At 35.2% G+C, this 16,105-nt stretch overlaps 1 protein-coding gene across 1 annotated transcript; it reads right to left on the bottom strand.

Moving 5' to 3' along the window:
- Positions 1-2,186: 2,186 nt before the first annotated feature.
- Positions 2,187-15,824, bottom strand: kiss1ra (KISS1 receptor a). Its single transcript, XM_088014722.1, has 5 exons — positions 14,039-15,824; positions 9,026-9,150; positions 3,945-4,080; positions 3,565-3,803; positions 2,187-2,729 (listed from the first exon to the last, which is right to left on the bottom strand). The coding sequence occupies exons 1-5, from the start codon at positions 14,280-14,282 to the stop codon at positions 2,349-2,351; spliced, it is 1,125 nt and encodes a 374-aa protein (XP_087870848.1). The 5' UTR covers positions 14,283-15,824; the 3' UTR covers positions 2,187-2,348.
- Between the last annotated feature and the right edge of the window lie 281 nt (positions 15,825-16,105).

Raw genomic sequence — 16,105 nt, 5'->3', positions numbered from 1 at the left:
TGATGATTAATCTTTCTATTTTTAAATGCTTTTACATGTTCTTCCAGAAGTACACTTTTATATTTTTGCAATTTGGGTTGTCTGCCCCTCTTAATGTTTCATATGGAACAAGCCCAGTTAGTGATATTAAAATGCAAAATGAATTCATTTGCATTGAAATGTTCACTGCGATGCATGTTGAAGAGCAGCTTTCAGTCAAAAATGACCCAACTATGAATTATAATAACACTTACAGTTACCTGCAGTGGCTGCCTTTATAGAAAAATAGCCATTTACCTTTTTTTTTAAATCTGTTTTATCACAGTTTAAAAATCAGTGCAAACAATCTGGATTTTCTCAGACTTTCTTCATTTCAGCAAAGCATGTCAAATGTTTGCAATGACCCTTGAGTACCATTTGTCATATATCTGTGACTGCAGAAGCCCAAAGTGTTTTAGTTCTCCTTTCAAATCTTGGTGTCACTGGAGCCCCGACGGCACTAAGCAAGCAGCATCAGATCTAATTAAACTGTATTAGCAACTTTTCTATAGGCCATAATAGAGGTTCTTTAATTTTGAATGTCACTGTGTGGGATGAATAAAGCAAAGTCTCTATTGAGATACCTCAGTGGGTTTATAATGAAAAGCTGTTTTTCTATGGCCAGACAGCTGCTGTCTGAACAGGTCCTCATTCTGATTGTGCTCTAACAAAACACACAACCAAACGGGTTGTCTACAATATTCCAGACTGTCTGGCAAGAAGATACAAGGTGTTTTTAAGCACCTGATTTGAATGATCTCTGTTGCCTGTGAACGTGCATGAAGGTTTCTGCAATGCTTTTGTGAAAACAAGTGTTTAAAAAGGCATGAAGGTTAGACTTGTGGCCACAGAGATATAAAACTTGTGCTCCACCGCCTCTACGCCTTTCTGTTAGTAGGTTTCCATTCATCATATCTGGCCACAGGAAAGACTCATGAGCAGCTGGCCGAAGCTTTGTTTGGGTTTTCAGATTGCTTAGGATGCATTAGCTCCACACATACAAAGCCACTTCACCTAGGGGGTACAATTCAGGACGGACAGCACTTTAATTACATTTGCCAGTTCTCCAGTATTAAGAATGAATATTAAACATGTAGAAACCTTTATGGAAATACACACATTTGTGTGAATTCAGGAGTAGTGCCTTCCAGAAGTATTTTTAACCTCCCCACTTTCCTATAGTTTGTCACAATTTCACAGGTCTGAAAAGGATTAACTCAAGTTTTGCGTGCGTTTGTCTTCTGCTTTCACTGCAAAAATGATGCTATTTAAAGTTGGTCAGTCACATTGTAACCTTTTTTGCCAATGGGTACCAGAGTTTCAGACTCATAAAATGTTGTATTTGTGTGCTGTTCATTATAATATTAAAACAATAAAACCAATGCTTTTTTTTTAATACCAGTTCAGTAAATGACTTGACATTGAATTTTAGGTAAATTTCAGAAATAAAACAACTTTATAATAATTTTAACTGCTGCATACATAGAAAATAGTCAGGTGGTAGATAAGCAATCACAAAAAATTAGAACAATTTGTTTGATCATTGAGGCAAATTTCAGATGTTTGCTGTAAGCAATCAAGACTGAGTACCTCACCAATGGGATGCTTTTACTGTTGCAGTAGTCACAACTTCTTGTGGGTGTTATTTTTATTTAATTTTTTCATAGCTTGTGGTTGCAACTCACTTCATCAAATCCCCTTAACAACTGGACGGAAACTAAACCATTAAGCTAGAGCCTGCCCACCAGTTGATGAGATCTGGTCCCTGTAGGAGTCAACACAGAGCATATACTTACTAAAAACCCAGAAAAGATCAGCTTTTGTCAAGCAACCTGACATTATCTGATATCTGATCCAAGGTTGTTCCTCAGAATGCCTCAGGACTACACCTGCTTGTACTTTGTGCTTTTCTGAAAAAAAAAAATAAATAAATAAATAATAATAATAATTTAAATTTACATATCTACGTTTAATCTTTGTGTGATGTAAGCATTTGAAACCAAAGTAAAATTCCTTGTTTGTGTACACAATCTTGGCCAATACAGCTGATTCTGAGTCTAACATTAACTGAGCTCAAGCAAAAGCAATACATTTAAATTTGAGTTGCGGATGTATTTTATAAACTTTTGACCGACTGCAGTTTCAGATAACTGTTCATATTCATTCGCTCAAATATGGAAATTAATGAAGACATGAAAATGAACACAGAGCACAGTGTTTTCCTTCATGATGAATCTGTTGTTCTCTGCAGGTTACAAAAGGATCTTCTGGCTGACAGGTGAGTTTCTCAGGAAACAACAATCTCACTTTCTATCTTTAAATTCTCTGAGTCAGTTCACAGCGTTATTGTTGTTTCCTTCCTCTGCAGCAATAAACTTGATCTCAGCGTTGGCAGTCCTTGATGCCATGCTACTATCCCGGATCTTGTGCTTAAAAAGGAATGGAAAGGTTTTCCTAAAAGACTTCTGAAAGCTGGCTCCCATAAACCCATAAACAATGGGGTTGACTGAGGAGTTGGCGTAGGACATGCAGTTGGCCCAGGTCTTGATCTTGTACATTGTGTAGTTGGGTTGATAGTTTGGATAGAAAGATTGGAAAAGCACAAAGATCTGGATGGGACCCCAACAGATGGCGAAGAGGAAGACGATCACCACCACCATCTTGGAGACTTTGCTCCTGATGCTGATGGTTCTCTCAGACAGGAGGTTGACCTGAGAAAGATAACGCAACAGATATCAGCATTTATTATTATTATTATTATTATTATTATTTACGAGGCTATGTTGTTGATGGTTGTTGTTAGTTTGAAAAATTAAAATGGGCCCTTACCTGATAAAACGAAAAATACTGATGTCTAAAATCTTAAAAATCAAGGTATTATTTTGCCAATTAATGGTAAAAGTTATTTAAATATAAATCAGTGTAATACCTATGTAATGGGTAAAGAAATAAAGTCTGCTAAGGCATATCTTTTTTTATGCCTTTTTTACCATATTTATTCAGGTGTAGAAAATAATACAAATCAAATTTAAAAAGATTGTATAGGAATCCTCCTGGCTGTTCAATTATAAAAGTTTAATGTTAAAGAAAAACAACCCATGTCTTCCATTGTAGTTCAAATGAAATCTATATAAGTATTATTGTATGTTAGCTGCAAATCCAGAGATGCAAGGTGTAATGCCTGGCATGATTTTTGTATATAGAGTGAAATAATAACTTTGTAATGATACAATAACTATACACATATTAACATTCCTTCTAACTGCAATGTGGTTTTGTATTTTTCCATAACATCTTCAGAAATACTTTTTAGCAAATTTTATTTACAAGCTTAGGTCTTTGTAGTAATTTTTTCTGTTGTCTACATGGGCATTTTATTCATAGAAGTTGAACTCTACAGTATAAATAAACAGGCAGCACCAAACTGTACATGTGCAATTGTGGTTAAACTGTTGACAACAGCCACTCAAAACAGACTTGATTCAAACCCATTTTAAAATTCAGGCAAACAAAAGCAAACAGTTTTCAATCTCTCTTTGTCCACACCTGATAATTGTTGTCAACAGGCTCTACAGTGGGTTGACCTACTCTCTTCACCATCATCGAATAGCAGAAAGAGATTGTGAGAACCGGCAGCAGGTAGGCAGCGATAAACTGATAGAGGATGAATGCTCTCTCGTGCGTCTTGGAGGGAAATCTCTCCATGCAGTATTGTCTCGGACCGTACCAGTAGCCCTCCTCAATCCGCTGGTACATTAAAATTGGGGTGGACAAGATGAAGGAGCCTGGGCAAAGCAGATGTGTTGTTTTTATTTTTTTGTTTTTTTTTAACAAAACTCTAAGTCAGTCACACATGCTAAATACATTTTGTTTTTCAATGATTCATTTTTCGTGTCTAGCAGTGAGGTAAAAGCAATGCAACATACCAATCCAAATGCAAATGCTGACTATCATGGCTACTTTTGGGGTGCGGTGACGGAGAGATTTGAGAGGGTAAACGGTGATGTAACAGCGGTCACCACTCATGGCAGTCAGGGTGATACAGGTGGCTTGTACCGTCACCTAAGAATGAAACGCAGGCGAACGCATTCTGAATAAGAACATGTTTCTTAAACATGTAAAAACACAGTTATGGTGAGGAGATGATGTCAACAACTATTATTTTTACAATGACACATGAAATGTACTGAAAATTAGTCACAATTGATGTTGTGCTGTTTTTTTTTATGACGGAGTATTAGGGCCAGGAGAAAGAAAGTAAAATATATATATACATACATATTTCATTAGAATAAAGTCAAAGTATTTTGACAAAAAAAAAAGTTATGAGAGAAAAAGCTCTAATAGAGTTAACAATGTCTGACATGACCAGATAGGCAAGTCAGGGTAGTCCTCTCTTGTGAAAAAGTTCAGTAGGCATTATTACTTTTTGCAGGTCATTCATACAAGGATGTGTCATTTCAAAAAGAATTTAATTATTATTAAAAGAACAGCATGTTCCCTGCAAGCATGATGATAACACTATGTCCCAATATAATAAACATCAAGTGCTAAAATTATTTTCAGACATGAAAATACAAATAGGTACAAAGAGATGAATGCAAAATAGACAATTTCACAACCATATTTTAAAAGGGGTTCGAGAGTATTTAGAACAAGAAAATAATGTAATAATTTATTGCTATAAATAAAAAAAAAGCAAATTAGAAATCAATCAAGCCCTAATTTTGAGAAGCATAAACTGTACTTAATACTTTGATAATGATTTTTGAACATACGTAATTACTAAATATTAACATACTGTTATTTTATAGGACCATTCCATCTCTGAAATTCTGTTGTATTTTTGTACACTGACAATAAAGGCACCTTGACTCTGATGTTTGAGCGGAAATAAATGCTGGTTCATGTAACATTGGATCCATTCTGTTTAGACATTTACTTTAAAGTAAGACATGATTCTTCCCAACAGTCTGTATCTCTGCCTCCTGCTGGACCTGTCTTGGTGCTATGAGTAGTTATAATGCCAGGACCCATTACCCCACAGAGGTTTGGCGCATGACATCAGGATTTCAAAGGATTGAATATAAAAGACTGAAAGGGGTCATGCTGAGTTCAGCACTAAGGCTGCTGAGAAAATGATCTCCTCCCTGTGATTTTCAGGACTTACAATGTATTACACCCTGCTGTAATACGCCCAGTACTCCAAATCCAGTTTTCACTACCTCTTTAAACTGAAAAAGGAATTAGTCGTGTGGTTTAAAGCAAACCAGACTATGCTTATTGGATTTTTATTGACAGCATTGCCCAGCACTGACCCAGATGAGGAATTGCAGCCTTATTTATTACTGTGTTTAACTGCTAAGTAGAAGATGAAAATATGAGTTTTTCTTCATAGTTTTTTCATAGTGACAGGTAAAGTGCAGCTAGAGTTTTGAGTAAATATTTATAGGTTATGAAAAGTTGATTAATATTAAGGTTTATGTATGAAAATGAAATGAATAGTGATTAGACTGAATGAAAAACTAAAACAGGATGAAATTTAAAAAGTACTGACATAAATTGAGTTTGGAGTATTTTTGGCATTATAACATCCAAATTATAATTCAGTCAAATATTACATATTTTAAACATTTTTTTAAGTTATGCTTTAGATTTTGTTTGTTTTTTGTTTGTTTTTTTGTTGTGGTTTTCTGCAGATAATATGCCTTTTGCTACATAAAAGGAAAAATTTGAAATTAGCAGAAAGGCAAAAGATGATTTTTAACATGTTGAAAAGTAAAACAAACAAACAAAAAAATCTTTGGAGTGGAAAGTCCAAAAGTTTAAACCACAACTCATCCATATCTACTAGTTCTTCAGTTGGTTCTATTAATTAATTTATCCATTTTTTTATTAATATGCAGGATCTTATTTATACTATTTCTTCTTGCTTTAGCAATTTACTTCTTACTCCTTTCACTTTTTGCTTTTCATTATTGGAGCTTTAATTCAGTGTAAAGCAAAGCAACTATGAGTAAATGTGATGCGTTATGTTGTATGCAGTAATAGTTCCTTTCTTACCAGGGTTTTTTCAGCCAGGTGTTTATGGTCAGTCAATTCTGACATAAAAGTTGATTCAGTCGATCAAAAATAAAGTCCATAAAAAAAAATCACTAGAACAAAAAAAAAAAAGATACTTTTTGCTCTGCAAATCCCATAGAATTTACAACTACATGGAAATTTGCTAATTTTCTACAGACATTATTGTAAAGTGATTGAAGGTTCTGTCTTTTAAAACTTTGTAGAAAGTCCATGTTTAATTATGTGCAAGGAGATCCCCATAGCCTTTCAATGTTGCAAGCCAGGTTGGTCTTTCTCATTTAACAACTCAGTGTTTCCATGGTGACAAGACGAGCAGCAACGTATTCAGTCGCCTGCCTATAACTGCACAGGTGCAGGACCTGTCTGAGTAATGATATTGGTGTATGATTGTTTGGAGATGTATAAATGTTGTGAACTCACGAGAGACAAGGACAGGAAAATATAAAAAGAAAAGTAGAGACGTGAGCACGGATGCCTGCTGTTACCATGAATGGTAAGAAATAAACAGAGTTTTGATATTTATTGATTTAAGACCTGTACTGAAATCTCTCCATTAATCTTCTGTGACATTCTGCTTATTTTGGATGCATTATGCTTGTTTTTTTTTTTTTGTTTTTTTTTTTCCACACTTCTTGTTTTTCAATCTTGAACGGAAATTAATTTGTCTCAGTTTAAACACAGCTGAAATGGAGAAGTTGGGAAAAAAAGATTATGCATGTCTTTTCAAACTCAAGAGTACTTTTGAAATACATTTGCAGTTACTCTAGCTTTTCTTGAATCATAGAAATTTGTACTTCTTTACAAGATGGTTTCATCTATCTAAGAAGATACTTGTATCTTGTATCTTGTATTATACTGAAGCTTTTCTGCTATCATCTGGCTTTGAGGAGGGTAATGTCTGATTTCACAGATGACATTTCTTTGAAGATTTATTCAGACTGTAATGGCCTTCCTTAAGCTTTCAGAAAGACAAAAATGCATGGAAAAAGATAGACTTGAGTATAGAGCAAAGTTCTGATTCAAAACATCTTCACCGTATAGAGAGAATTTTCGGTCTGTGTAGAATAGATGGACTTGTTTCTGCCATTAAATGAATCCTATTGCTCATACTACAACTCTGAAGCAATTGCGATAAAGTCTTCCAACAAATGGACCCATCTTTGTGTAACTGAAATTGAAGAAAACTCTTTGAGATGGCAATGTAAAGTCTGGAAAATTAGTCAGCATTTAGCAGCAACCCCTTTTTGGTTCTGCAGTTCCCCTTTCAAGACTGATCATCTACTGACAACAAAACATTAACAATCATGTAGTCATTTTTTAAAAAAAGACTTAAAAATTACAAAATTTTGAAAATAATACACTGTCCTAATCCATGGTACTTGGTTTTTGTATTTTTCTTAATTTCTGGGTTGGACACTCTTTGATATCTTGGTTCATTTAATGCTTAGCTTTCAGATTCCCCATTTTACCTGAAGTATGTTGATGTGATTAGTTGTGATCAGTTATGGATTATTGTTATTTAGTTCTTCCCATATAGTTCATTCATTTGTGTTGAATGTCTCAATGCTTGACTTTTTCTCCTCATGTTAGTGCTAGGCTTTTCTCCTTTTGGACTTAAACATCCTTTTGCGTTTCAGTTCCACTCCTGCTGTGTTAATTTGTCTCCTTCCCTGCTGTGCACTCTTCTAGATCTGTTCTACAGCTCTGTGATTAAGCTCAAATGGTTTCATTGTCATTCTTCACCAGTTTCTTACTAATTAAGCTTCTTTGTTTTCATTGATCTTTGTCAGTGTTTTCTGTTATGCTCAGCTAGCGTCAACACTGTAAGAAGATTTTTTGACTATATTACCTAAATCCAAAGATTGCACATATAAAAAATAATAATAATAATAATAATAATAAAATAACAGGGCCACATGATACATAGATTTGGACATATAGTAAGCTGGTCATCTAACCTGAATTGTTTTCATTGTATTTGTGCCAGGAACTGAATTTCTATTTATTTGAGTAAGCCATGATAAAACTCAGGATGGACGTGATGGAATGCCATGTTTGGCTTTAATCTTTAACTACTTGACACTTTTGGCTGTTTGTCTGGGTTTATTTGAGTCAAACAAAACCACAACCTTGAGGTTCTCCATCGCTGAGTGTCGCTGAAAATGACATAATCAAAGCGTCCAGTGTGATGAAAAAAATCAACATTGAGCGTCTCTCAGCTTTTCTCCGTAATTCAGCCTGTACTCTGGATGTAGGTGACTCTGGCTCACTGGTAGAGTGGTCCTCTCACAATAAGAAGGTTGTAAGTTTGATTCCAGCTTCCTCTTGTCACATGTTAATTAATGTGCTGGTACTTAACTGAAAGTTGCCTGCATTTATTTGTGTTTGTGAATGTGTATGCAGTGCTAGGCACTTTGAGTGGTCTTGCACTCGAAGTGGTTAGTAAGACTGGAAAGGGAAGTTCAGTCTGTTTATTTAGCACTTTTTCAATTAGTCAAAATATGTACAATCACAATTGAACAAATCTGCAAAAAATATTAATTTCACTAAAATAGCTGAAATTTACAGTTTAAAAGCAAAAAAGTTTTAAACTGCAGACATAATTGCTGCTGTTGAACCAGTTTCAATAACAATAGTAACTGTGATGGTATGAATGTTCAAATATTAGTCAGTGATGTGTGATTTTCATTTTCATGAACAAATTATTAACAGCAATTTCAGACTTGTAGCATTTTATTAATTAAAACACTTCTGACTTTATGGTTAATATTAGTAATTTTCAGCCTATAGGATAAGCATGTGATATCGTTGGAATAGGTAATTTACAAGTGAGAACGATGAATAGAAATAAAAGAATGCAGTGCAAACAGAAAGTTTAAAAGAATGGAACCAACACTTAGGAATAAGAATATTATTATGTTACCTGCTGCAGAAATGCAACAAATTTGCACATAAAGTTGCCGAAGATCCAACCAGGGAGGGGATAGAGAGTGGCAGTGAAGGGGACACAGCACACCAGAAAGATTATATCGGTGGCGGCCAAGTTTGCTAGATGGAAAGAAAAGTACATGTCAGGTAATTTTCTCTCTTACATCAGTCCACATGCATTATAATTTAAGAACGCTTATAATGGTCCATTTTTTTATATTGCATAACCTAAAAAGCCCTCTTTCAGTGTTTACTTAGTTTTTTTATTATTTTTTTTAATTTATTATTTTTATTATTTCTTTTGGCTTTCCATCTGTATTTTTGTCCCTTTTGCTGTTCTTTCTGGCAGTTCAATTGAATAAAGTCAGACATTAAAAATACATTACTGATGTTCAGGGAAAAAAAAATCATAGTACAGGTTAAAACATTTTCTTTAATAACAGCCTCAGAATATATATTTTTCCAGGGATATTGGTGGTACTGTTCTGACCCAGTAAGCAGAACAAACTGTATTGCACACAATACAGTTCACTGTGAAATAAATTTACTTAGACATTTATTTTATAAATGAGAATAATAATATAATAATTGTTCTATCATTTGAGGTTTAATAGTCTTCAGTCCAAATTGCTCAAAATTAGAATATTCGTTTTTAGACACATTCACATCGATCTCTCTTAATGGACTGCAGGATTACAAATTTGACACAAATGGATGTGTTGTGCACCTGAAGGAAAAAAAACAAAAAACTAGATGCACCAGTCAGATATAACATTTGGATTGTTGTGACTCAGAGTGGTCTGCAAACTGCTACAGACTTTATATCTTAAAACCTTTTTGTCAGAAGTAGTTTTACCTCCTTCAGCAACTTGAGCTACAGTAGCTGAAGTGGTTGTTGCCCACGTCAGCTTTCGTTCCCCATGAGTACCAGTGAGCCCTGTCAAACCTATTCACACATCGCCCATTTATTCTGATTCTAACATATCCACTTTTAGGAGAAAAAATTTCACTTGCTCCCTAAAGTCAACTTCTGGCAGGTGCCATGGCGAAGAGATAACCGGTTCCGTTCACTTTATTCGTCAGTGGTCCTAATTGGTGTAGCAGCGGATTGGCATTCTCCAATTTTCAATTTTTAATTTTAGTCTTGTCAATTATCCCCTAAAAACTAAATTACTGGGTAGCCTTTACCACCTATTAAGTCAGGGAACTGTCATGTTTGATTTGCACTGGGAGAAAATCCAGAGCTGATTATCTTTTGTGTCTTGATGTCAGTGATGTTTTAACCTTTTCTCCTCAATCACATTTACACATCACCAAATGATGTCTGCTGCATGTCGAGAACCAGACGTCTTCTCACCTGTAGCTTTTAAAAAATAGATTGTACAAATGAATGACAGTTATGATTTCTCTGTCTAAAAGCAATATCTTGCTTTGATGACCATTGCTGTAATTCATCCAAGAATAACATATTACAAGTATTATTTTATTTCCCAAATGTTTTTTTTTAAATGTCATATTGAGGAAACCACCTTGCAGGTGGGTGAGCATGGACTAAGAGAAAATTAGTTTATTTCAGTAATAACGTGGAATTGTTGAAACCCAAAACCCATTTTGTGTTTGATACCAAGTGTAAGAGAAGATGGACCATAATAATCTCTACGGCATTCAAATACTTCACTTTATTAAGGAAACTGGTGGATTCTGTATATTTATCCAAAAGTATTTTTCGAATAAATGACTGTACGGTATTTAATATGGTGTCTGTTTCTTAATGATATTATTAAGAGGAGCACAATCAGAGCCATAATTGTTATATTAATTTAAACTTGGCATGGTGCATGCTTTTAAAAGTCAATATATTTGGAATTTTCAAAAAGGCATATGAAGCTTGTGAAATATCCCTTAAAAATCTGACACGAAAATGTCAAGTTTGAAATAAATGCTAAGAAATGGGTTGGTATCCTTGTTTAGTCTGATCCGTTTATTCCATACATAAAATATTGTATGACTTCAGTTTACCCTTATGCATTTGAAATCAGGTACAAAGAAGCTGCTTCAGAAAGAGAATATATTATTTGGTGGTTATAAACTGAAGGTGTGTTAAACATTTTATGGACTGCCTGTGGGTCTTTGCACCTATGCTTCCCAAATTTAAATTCTTAGTGTAAAGCAACCCCCCATAAAAAAAAAAATAAAAAAAAACATTTATGTTTTGATAACATGTCAGAGGTTTGCAGTCTGTCTCATGCATCCATCACTGGATGTAGCAAGCATGCCAGACCCCATTCCCCATTTGTTGTAAGAGCTGATCTAATCACATTGTTGTAGCCTAACCATATTGTTGGAGAGATTGCTAGATGATGTGGTTGCTAATTAAATTATGCTGGATATTACACTGTTTCAGTGCAGTGGCCTTGGGATGTATTAACCAAGATCAAATCCTCCTCACATCCAGAGTGCAATGTGCAAACACAGATACACAGACTTTATGCACCGAGTCACAGAGCTACAAAAACATTATTTTAATTCAAATGAATGTGATCACATTTATTTTACTGCCCTCCCACCCCACCCCATCGTCTCCCACACTACTTTGTGGAGCAAACTCAGGTAAATCAATCACCTCTGGTTTGGTAATGGCATTTATCAAATACATTCCAGATTGCAAATCTGCGTGTTCTGAATACTGAAAAAAGACATAGAATATGAACACAGTGGATGATCTCATTTTACACTATTATTTTACAACTATTTTTATGGTGAACCTTGTTTCAATCAAGGCAGGCTGCACAAGATGCAAAGAACTAATCCAAACAAATACTAGTTAATAGTAATATTTTATTTCCCAACAGTTTAAATTAAAACAACCTGTGCATGACACACATAGATAGCTTCATGGAAATACTCAATTATCAGGAAAATCCTGCAAAAAAGGATTACAAGTTAATTTCATTTTACACTCAAAGCTGTTGACCTATAAAAACCAGCAGCTTGTTGCAAACAGCTCTGCCTCTGGAAATGCCACAGCAAGTTTAATGTTTATTATTTTACCACTTTCATGAGACATTTTTATTAACGTGCCTTCAAAAGATGCAAACAAATAGTTTATCCTTTAGCACAATCCCATTAATATAGATGATGCTATGGTTGTAAAAAAGTATAATCTGCCAATACAACTGTGCATGTGTTGGATAGTGTTAGGTTTCAGTGCCTCTTAATTTGGTGTAAATGAGGTGTCAGTACGTTTGTTCTGAAAATAGGTGTAGCTTTTCAGTTCATTTTCATTTTCCACCAGCGTTATGTTTGCTGCTATATAAAGTCTAATTTAGTGAAATTATGCCCTTTAATACATTTTTGCATACCTTTTGTACTTTATGTTTCTGATATTAGCCTGTTGTAAACAAGCTCATCAACTTCAAAAGACGTGTGCAATTTGGAAAAATTAAACATATTATTAAGGCTAATTACTGAACTAGTAACAGACTGTTATAAGCTTCATGTCTATATCTGTGATGATATTGTGTTGAGAGCCTTGCAAAAGTATGAAATCTTTGAACCTTTTGTCATATTATAATAAAAAGAGCATCTGTCCATTTTCATGTGGTGAATGATTGACTGAAAAGGATGCTGTATGTTTTATAAATACGTGTATTTTTTCAATAAAAAATACAACATCCTATTTAATCATGCTATGTGGGGTGTGTGGATGTGTGTGTGGAGCCCAATATACTATGTTGCTTAAATAAATTCCAGTGCAACTATTTCCATTAAAAGTCATATAATCCATATGTGTGTGTGATCTAATCATAGAGTCGATCCAGTCGTTCTGTAAGAGCCTCAGAGGTTTGTTGAGGTTATAAGTAATTAAGGTTAAATGTTCAACTGTGTGTTTACTTCCTGTTTGTTAGTTAAATTTACAAGCAGATGGTCCCCTTGACCCATTCCAAATGTGTTCTTGTCTAATCAGCCACCTTCGTTTCTCATATGTTAGGTCAGTTTATCTTGTTTTAACGGTAAGCTTGAAATTGTGTCATGTTAAATAATCATTATGCCTTGAGCTTAGTTTCTATATTCTATCTCTTTTTAGGGCCTTCCATTAATTGTTTGATTGTTTTTTTTTTTGGGGGGGAAATAGTTTGGGAAACTACTTGAAAAACCCCGAACACACCATCCACAGGGTGAAACATAGTTTTGGTTGTAGCGTATTTGGTTGCTTGCTTTCATATACAGGGTAGTAAAGTGACATCAGAGAAAGGTAGAATTATTAGATGCGATGTATAACAGCTGTGGCAAGGAGAAGAGGAGGGACCTTGAGAGAGGAGACTAATTAACACTGGAGCTAAACTAAAGGTAAAACAAAGTACAAAAGTTAACTATTATCTGAAGGAAATAGTACACTACAAATATCAATATATGATGATGTTTGTGGCTTTACCAAGACAAAGTGTGAAGTTCAGGTGGATAAATACTTTTACAAGGCAATGAACATAATTGCTCCTAGAAACCTGTGTGATGGCAAATAAGACATTGAGTTGTTAAAATATGCTGCTTTAAAAACATGTTTTCAGATTTATGCATACATTTTTCAACAAGACCATGTGGAACGGCATTATGAACACATTATGCATGTATGAATGCATGCAGGAGATATGTGGAATGGCTTGCCTGCAGTCTTAACCTCTTCCCAGGAGGGAGTGAATGCAAAAAATAATAAAAATAAAAATAGCAACAGGCTTTCTTTTATTTGCAGACAGAATTGGTCAAAACTACTCTTTGCACCGTTTGTCACTTTTAAGCTTTAATAACACAACAAAATTGAGTTTAGTAAGCAGAATAACAAAGGAAGAAAGGGCTTTATTATCTGTATTTATTGGATACAGTAAATTCAGAGTTTTGATATAAATCAGACTTTTCCTGACTGAGTTTTGTAAATCCCATCAAACACCCTCATGTCAGTTTCTTTCACATTTTCCACAAACTAATAAAGATGTACATTATTTTTGCCTACCTATGTAGAAGTTGGTGGCTGTTCGCATCTGTCTGTGTTTGGAAATAACATAGATAACAAGAGAGTTGCCCACCAGTCCGACCAGCATGATGAGAGAGAAGAAGAGCGGTACCAGCCAGGCGTCAGTGAGAAACGGATGCTGGTTCCCGTCCTCTTCTATGTCATACGAACGTCTTCGAGATAAGTTTGCCTCTGATCCATTGAGGCCAACCTGATCTGTTGAGTTCCAAAGCTCCTCGAACATTGTGTCAGAACGGAGGATACCGCAGTGAGGGACGGTGACAAAAATAGTGAGGAGAGCTACGTGTGGATGAGGAGAGAGTGTCGGCTGCAATGCACTTGCTCCAAGTCCAGTTTGCTCTCAGGCAAAGAAGAAGAAAAGAAAACACAATAAGAAGATACAAATAAGAAGGTCTAATTCTGTGATTATGGGGAGGTTGAGATTGCTGACAGATAGAGGGATGCAAAACATAAGTTGAGAGAAGGCGTCTGCATGCAAAATGACTCCTAAGTTTGAAAGCAAATACTAATTCCTCTTAAGCTCAAGTGAAATCCTGAAAGACATGATGCCTGCATTGAAAATTCATGAGAAGAGGGAGCATTTTCAGAGCCTGCTGAAATTGTTTTTTTTTTTTTTTTCTTAAAAGCAGGATTTGAAGCATGCAATGCTACTGTTTTGTGAGATAAGCCAGCAACCAAACAGGAATCAGTGTGCAGAAACGCAAACAGATGTCTTCTCCATGCTTCGTCATGACAAACAGAATCCACAGCTCATTTAAATCTCTCCTTGTTCCATCTCTCCGCCTTCCAGTAAAATCCGGACCTTTTGCATTCAGCTCTTTTGCATATTGTAAAAAAAAAAAAAAAACCCTGAAAAGGAGCAACTTGATGAATCAGAAATGAAAAAGATGCAGATCAGTGTAGGAGTTAAGTCTTGCTCTTCGGTCTTGATAAAATTGTGGCTGGAAAAAAAAAGCTTTTGTTTAAAAAAAGGAAATAACCTGAAGCATCAGTGTTTGTTGTTCATCCTCCCAGCAGAGCTTAGTTGATCTTTTTGTTTGTGCTTCAGCGGAAATCACAGAGAGTGCAGTGAGTGAAGGGGATGCTGCCGGCTTTATAGAATGAGCAAGAGCAAGGACACACAGGCGCATAGGAGAGGGGAAAGAGAGAGGAGTGTGCTCACACACATACACATACAAAACTCAGAGCATGTGGGCTGCTGGATGACTTTGGGATAAACGTCTTCATGTCCGGGTCTCCTAGCAACGTTATTGCTTAATGTATCTTTATAAAACAAATTATGATTCTACAAATAAAGACCAGAACCAAAAACTATGAAAAGTATACTTTTAATTGCCCTCTATAGGAAAGTTTGAAATGTATCTTTTTTTTTTTTGTAAAAATGTAATAAAAAAGTGAAACTTCTGGTGAGTAGAAAATTAGGATAGCTACACATTTAATTCAACTTAAAATTGCTGCAATTTAACTTGGCTTTTGTTTTACAACATTTTGAAGCAGGATTCCTTTGTTTAAGCCTTTAGACATTTAGTTTTCTGAACTGGTGAAGTGAGACTGAACACCAGGATGAGATTAAAAGACCCATTTGAGGGTTGGAGAGTGAACCTTTTAGGAGCTTTTAAGACTAATAAAGGATTTAAAGAGTTCTCAGGAGGAATGGAAATTAGTCATTGTACAAAAAAATAGTCTTCGAGTGGAGAACATTCAAAACAACCACGCTTCACAGCACTTCAGGATCGTCCTGCTGTTGATCTGAAATTGCATTACAATTAGAAAGACACTGCACAACAGGGTGTACATGTATACTCTAGAAAAACATGGAATATCATTTAAGAATTTGAGAATTACACTACACACACACAAATGCACAACTCAGATTTAAAAAGAATCCTAATATATCGGAACACTTTCCTGCTCTCTGTAAATTATTGATTAGCTTTCAGGCATAAACTTTCACAGAGTGAGAAAAATGACTGTATGTAAGCGGTCTTCTTTAGTGCCAAAACAGAAATCTCACGGTGGGAGGTTACGACAGGTTCCCCTCATGTC

Source organism: Poecilia mexicana, unplaced genomic scaffold (assembly GCF_051168715.1).
Source record: "Poecilia mexicana isolate PSO_F unplaced genomic scaffold, ASM5116871v1 scaffold_17, whole genome shotgun sequence".
Classification (NCBI taxonomy): Eukaryota; Metazoa; Chordata; class Actinopteri; order Cyprinodontiformes; family Poeciliidae; genus Poecilia; species Poecilia mexicana.
This window is presented reverse-complemented; position numbering and strand designations above follow the sequence as displayed.

Excerpts from the sequence above, each read along its gene's own strand:
- kiss1ra (XM_088014722.1), bottom strand. The coding sequence starts at position 14,282 with ATGTTCGAGGAGCTTTGGAACTCAACAGATCAGGTTGGCCTCAATGGA. Across the intron at positions 4,081-9,025 it reads TTGTTGCATTTCTGCAGCAG|GTGACGGTACAAGCCACCTG; the intron begins GTAACATAATAA and ends TTTCATTCTTAG. Across the intron at positions 3,804-3,944 it reads CAGCATTTGCATTTGGATTG|GCTCCTTCATCTTGTCCACC; the intron begins GTATGTTGCATT and ends TGCTTTGCCCAG.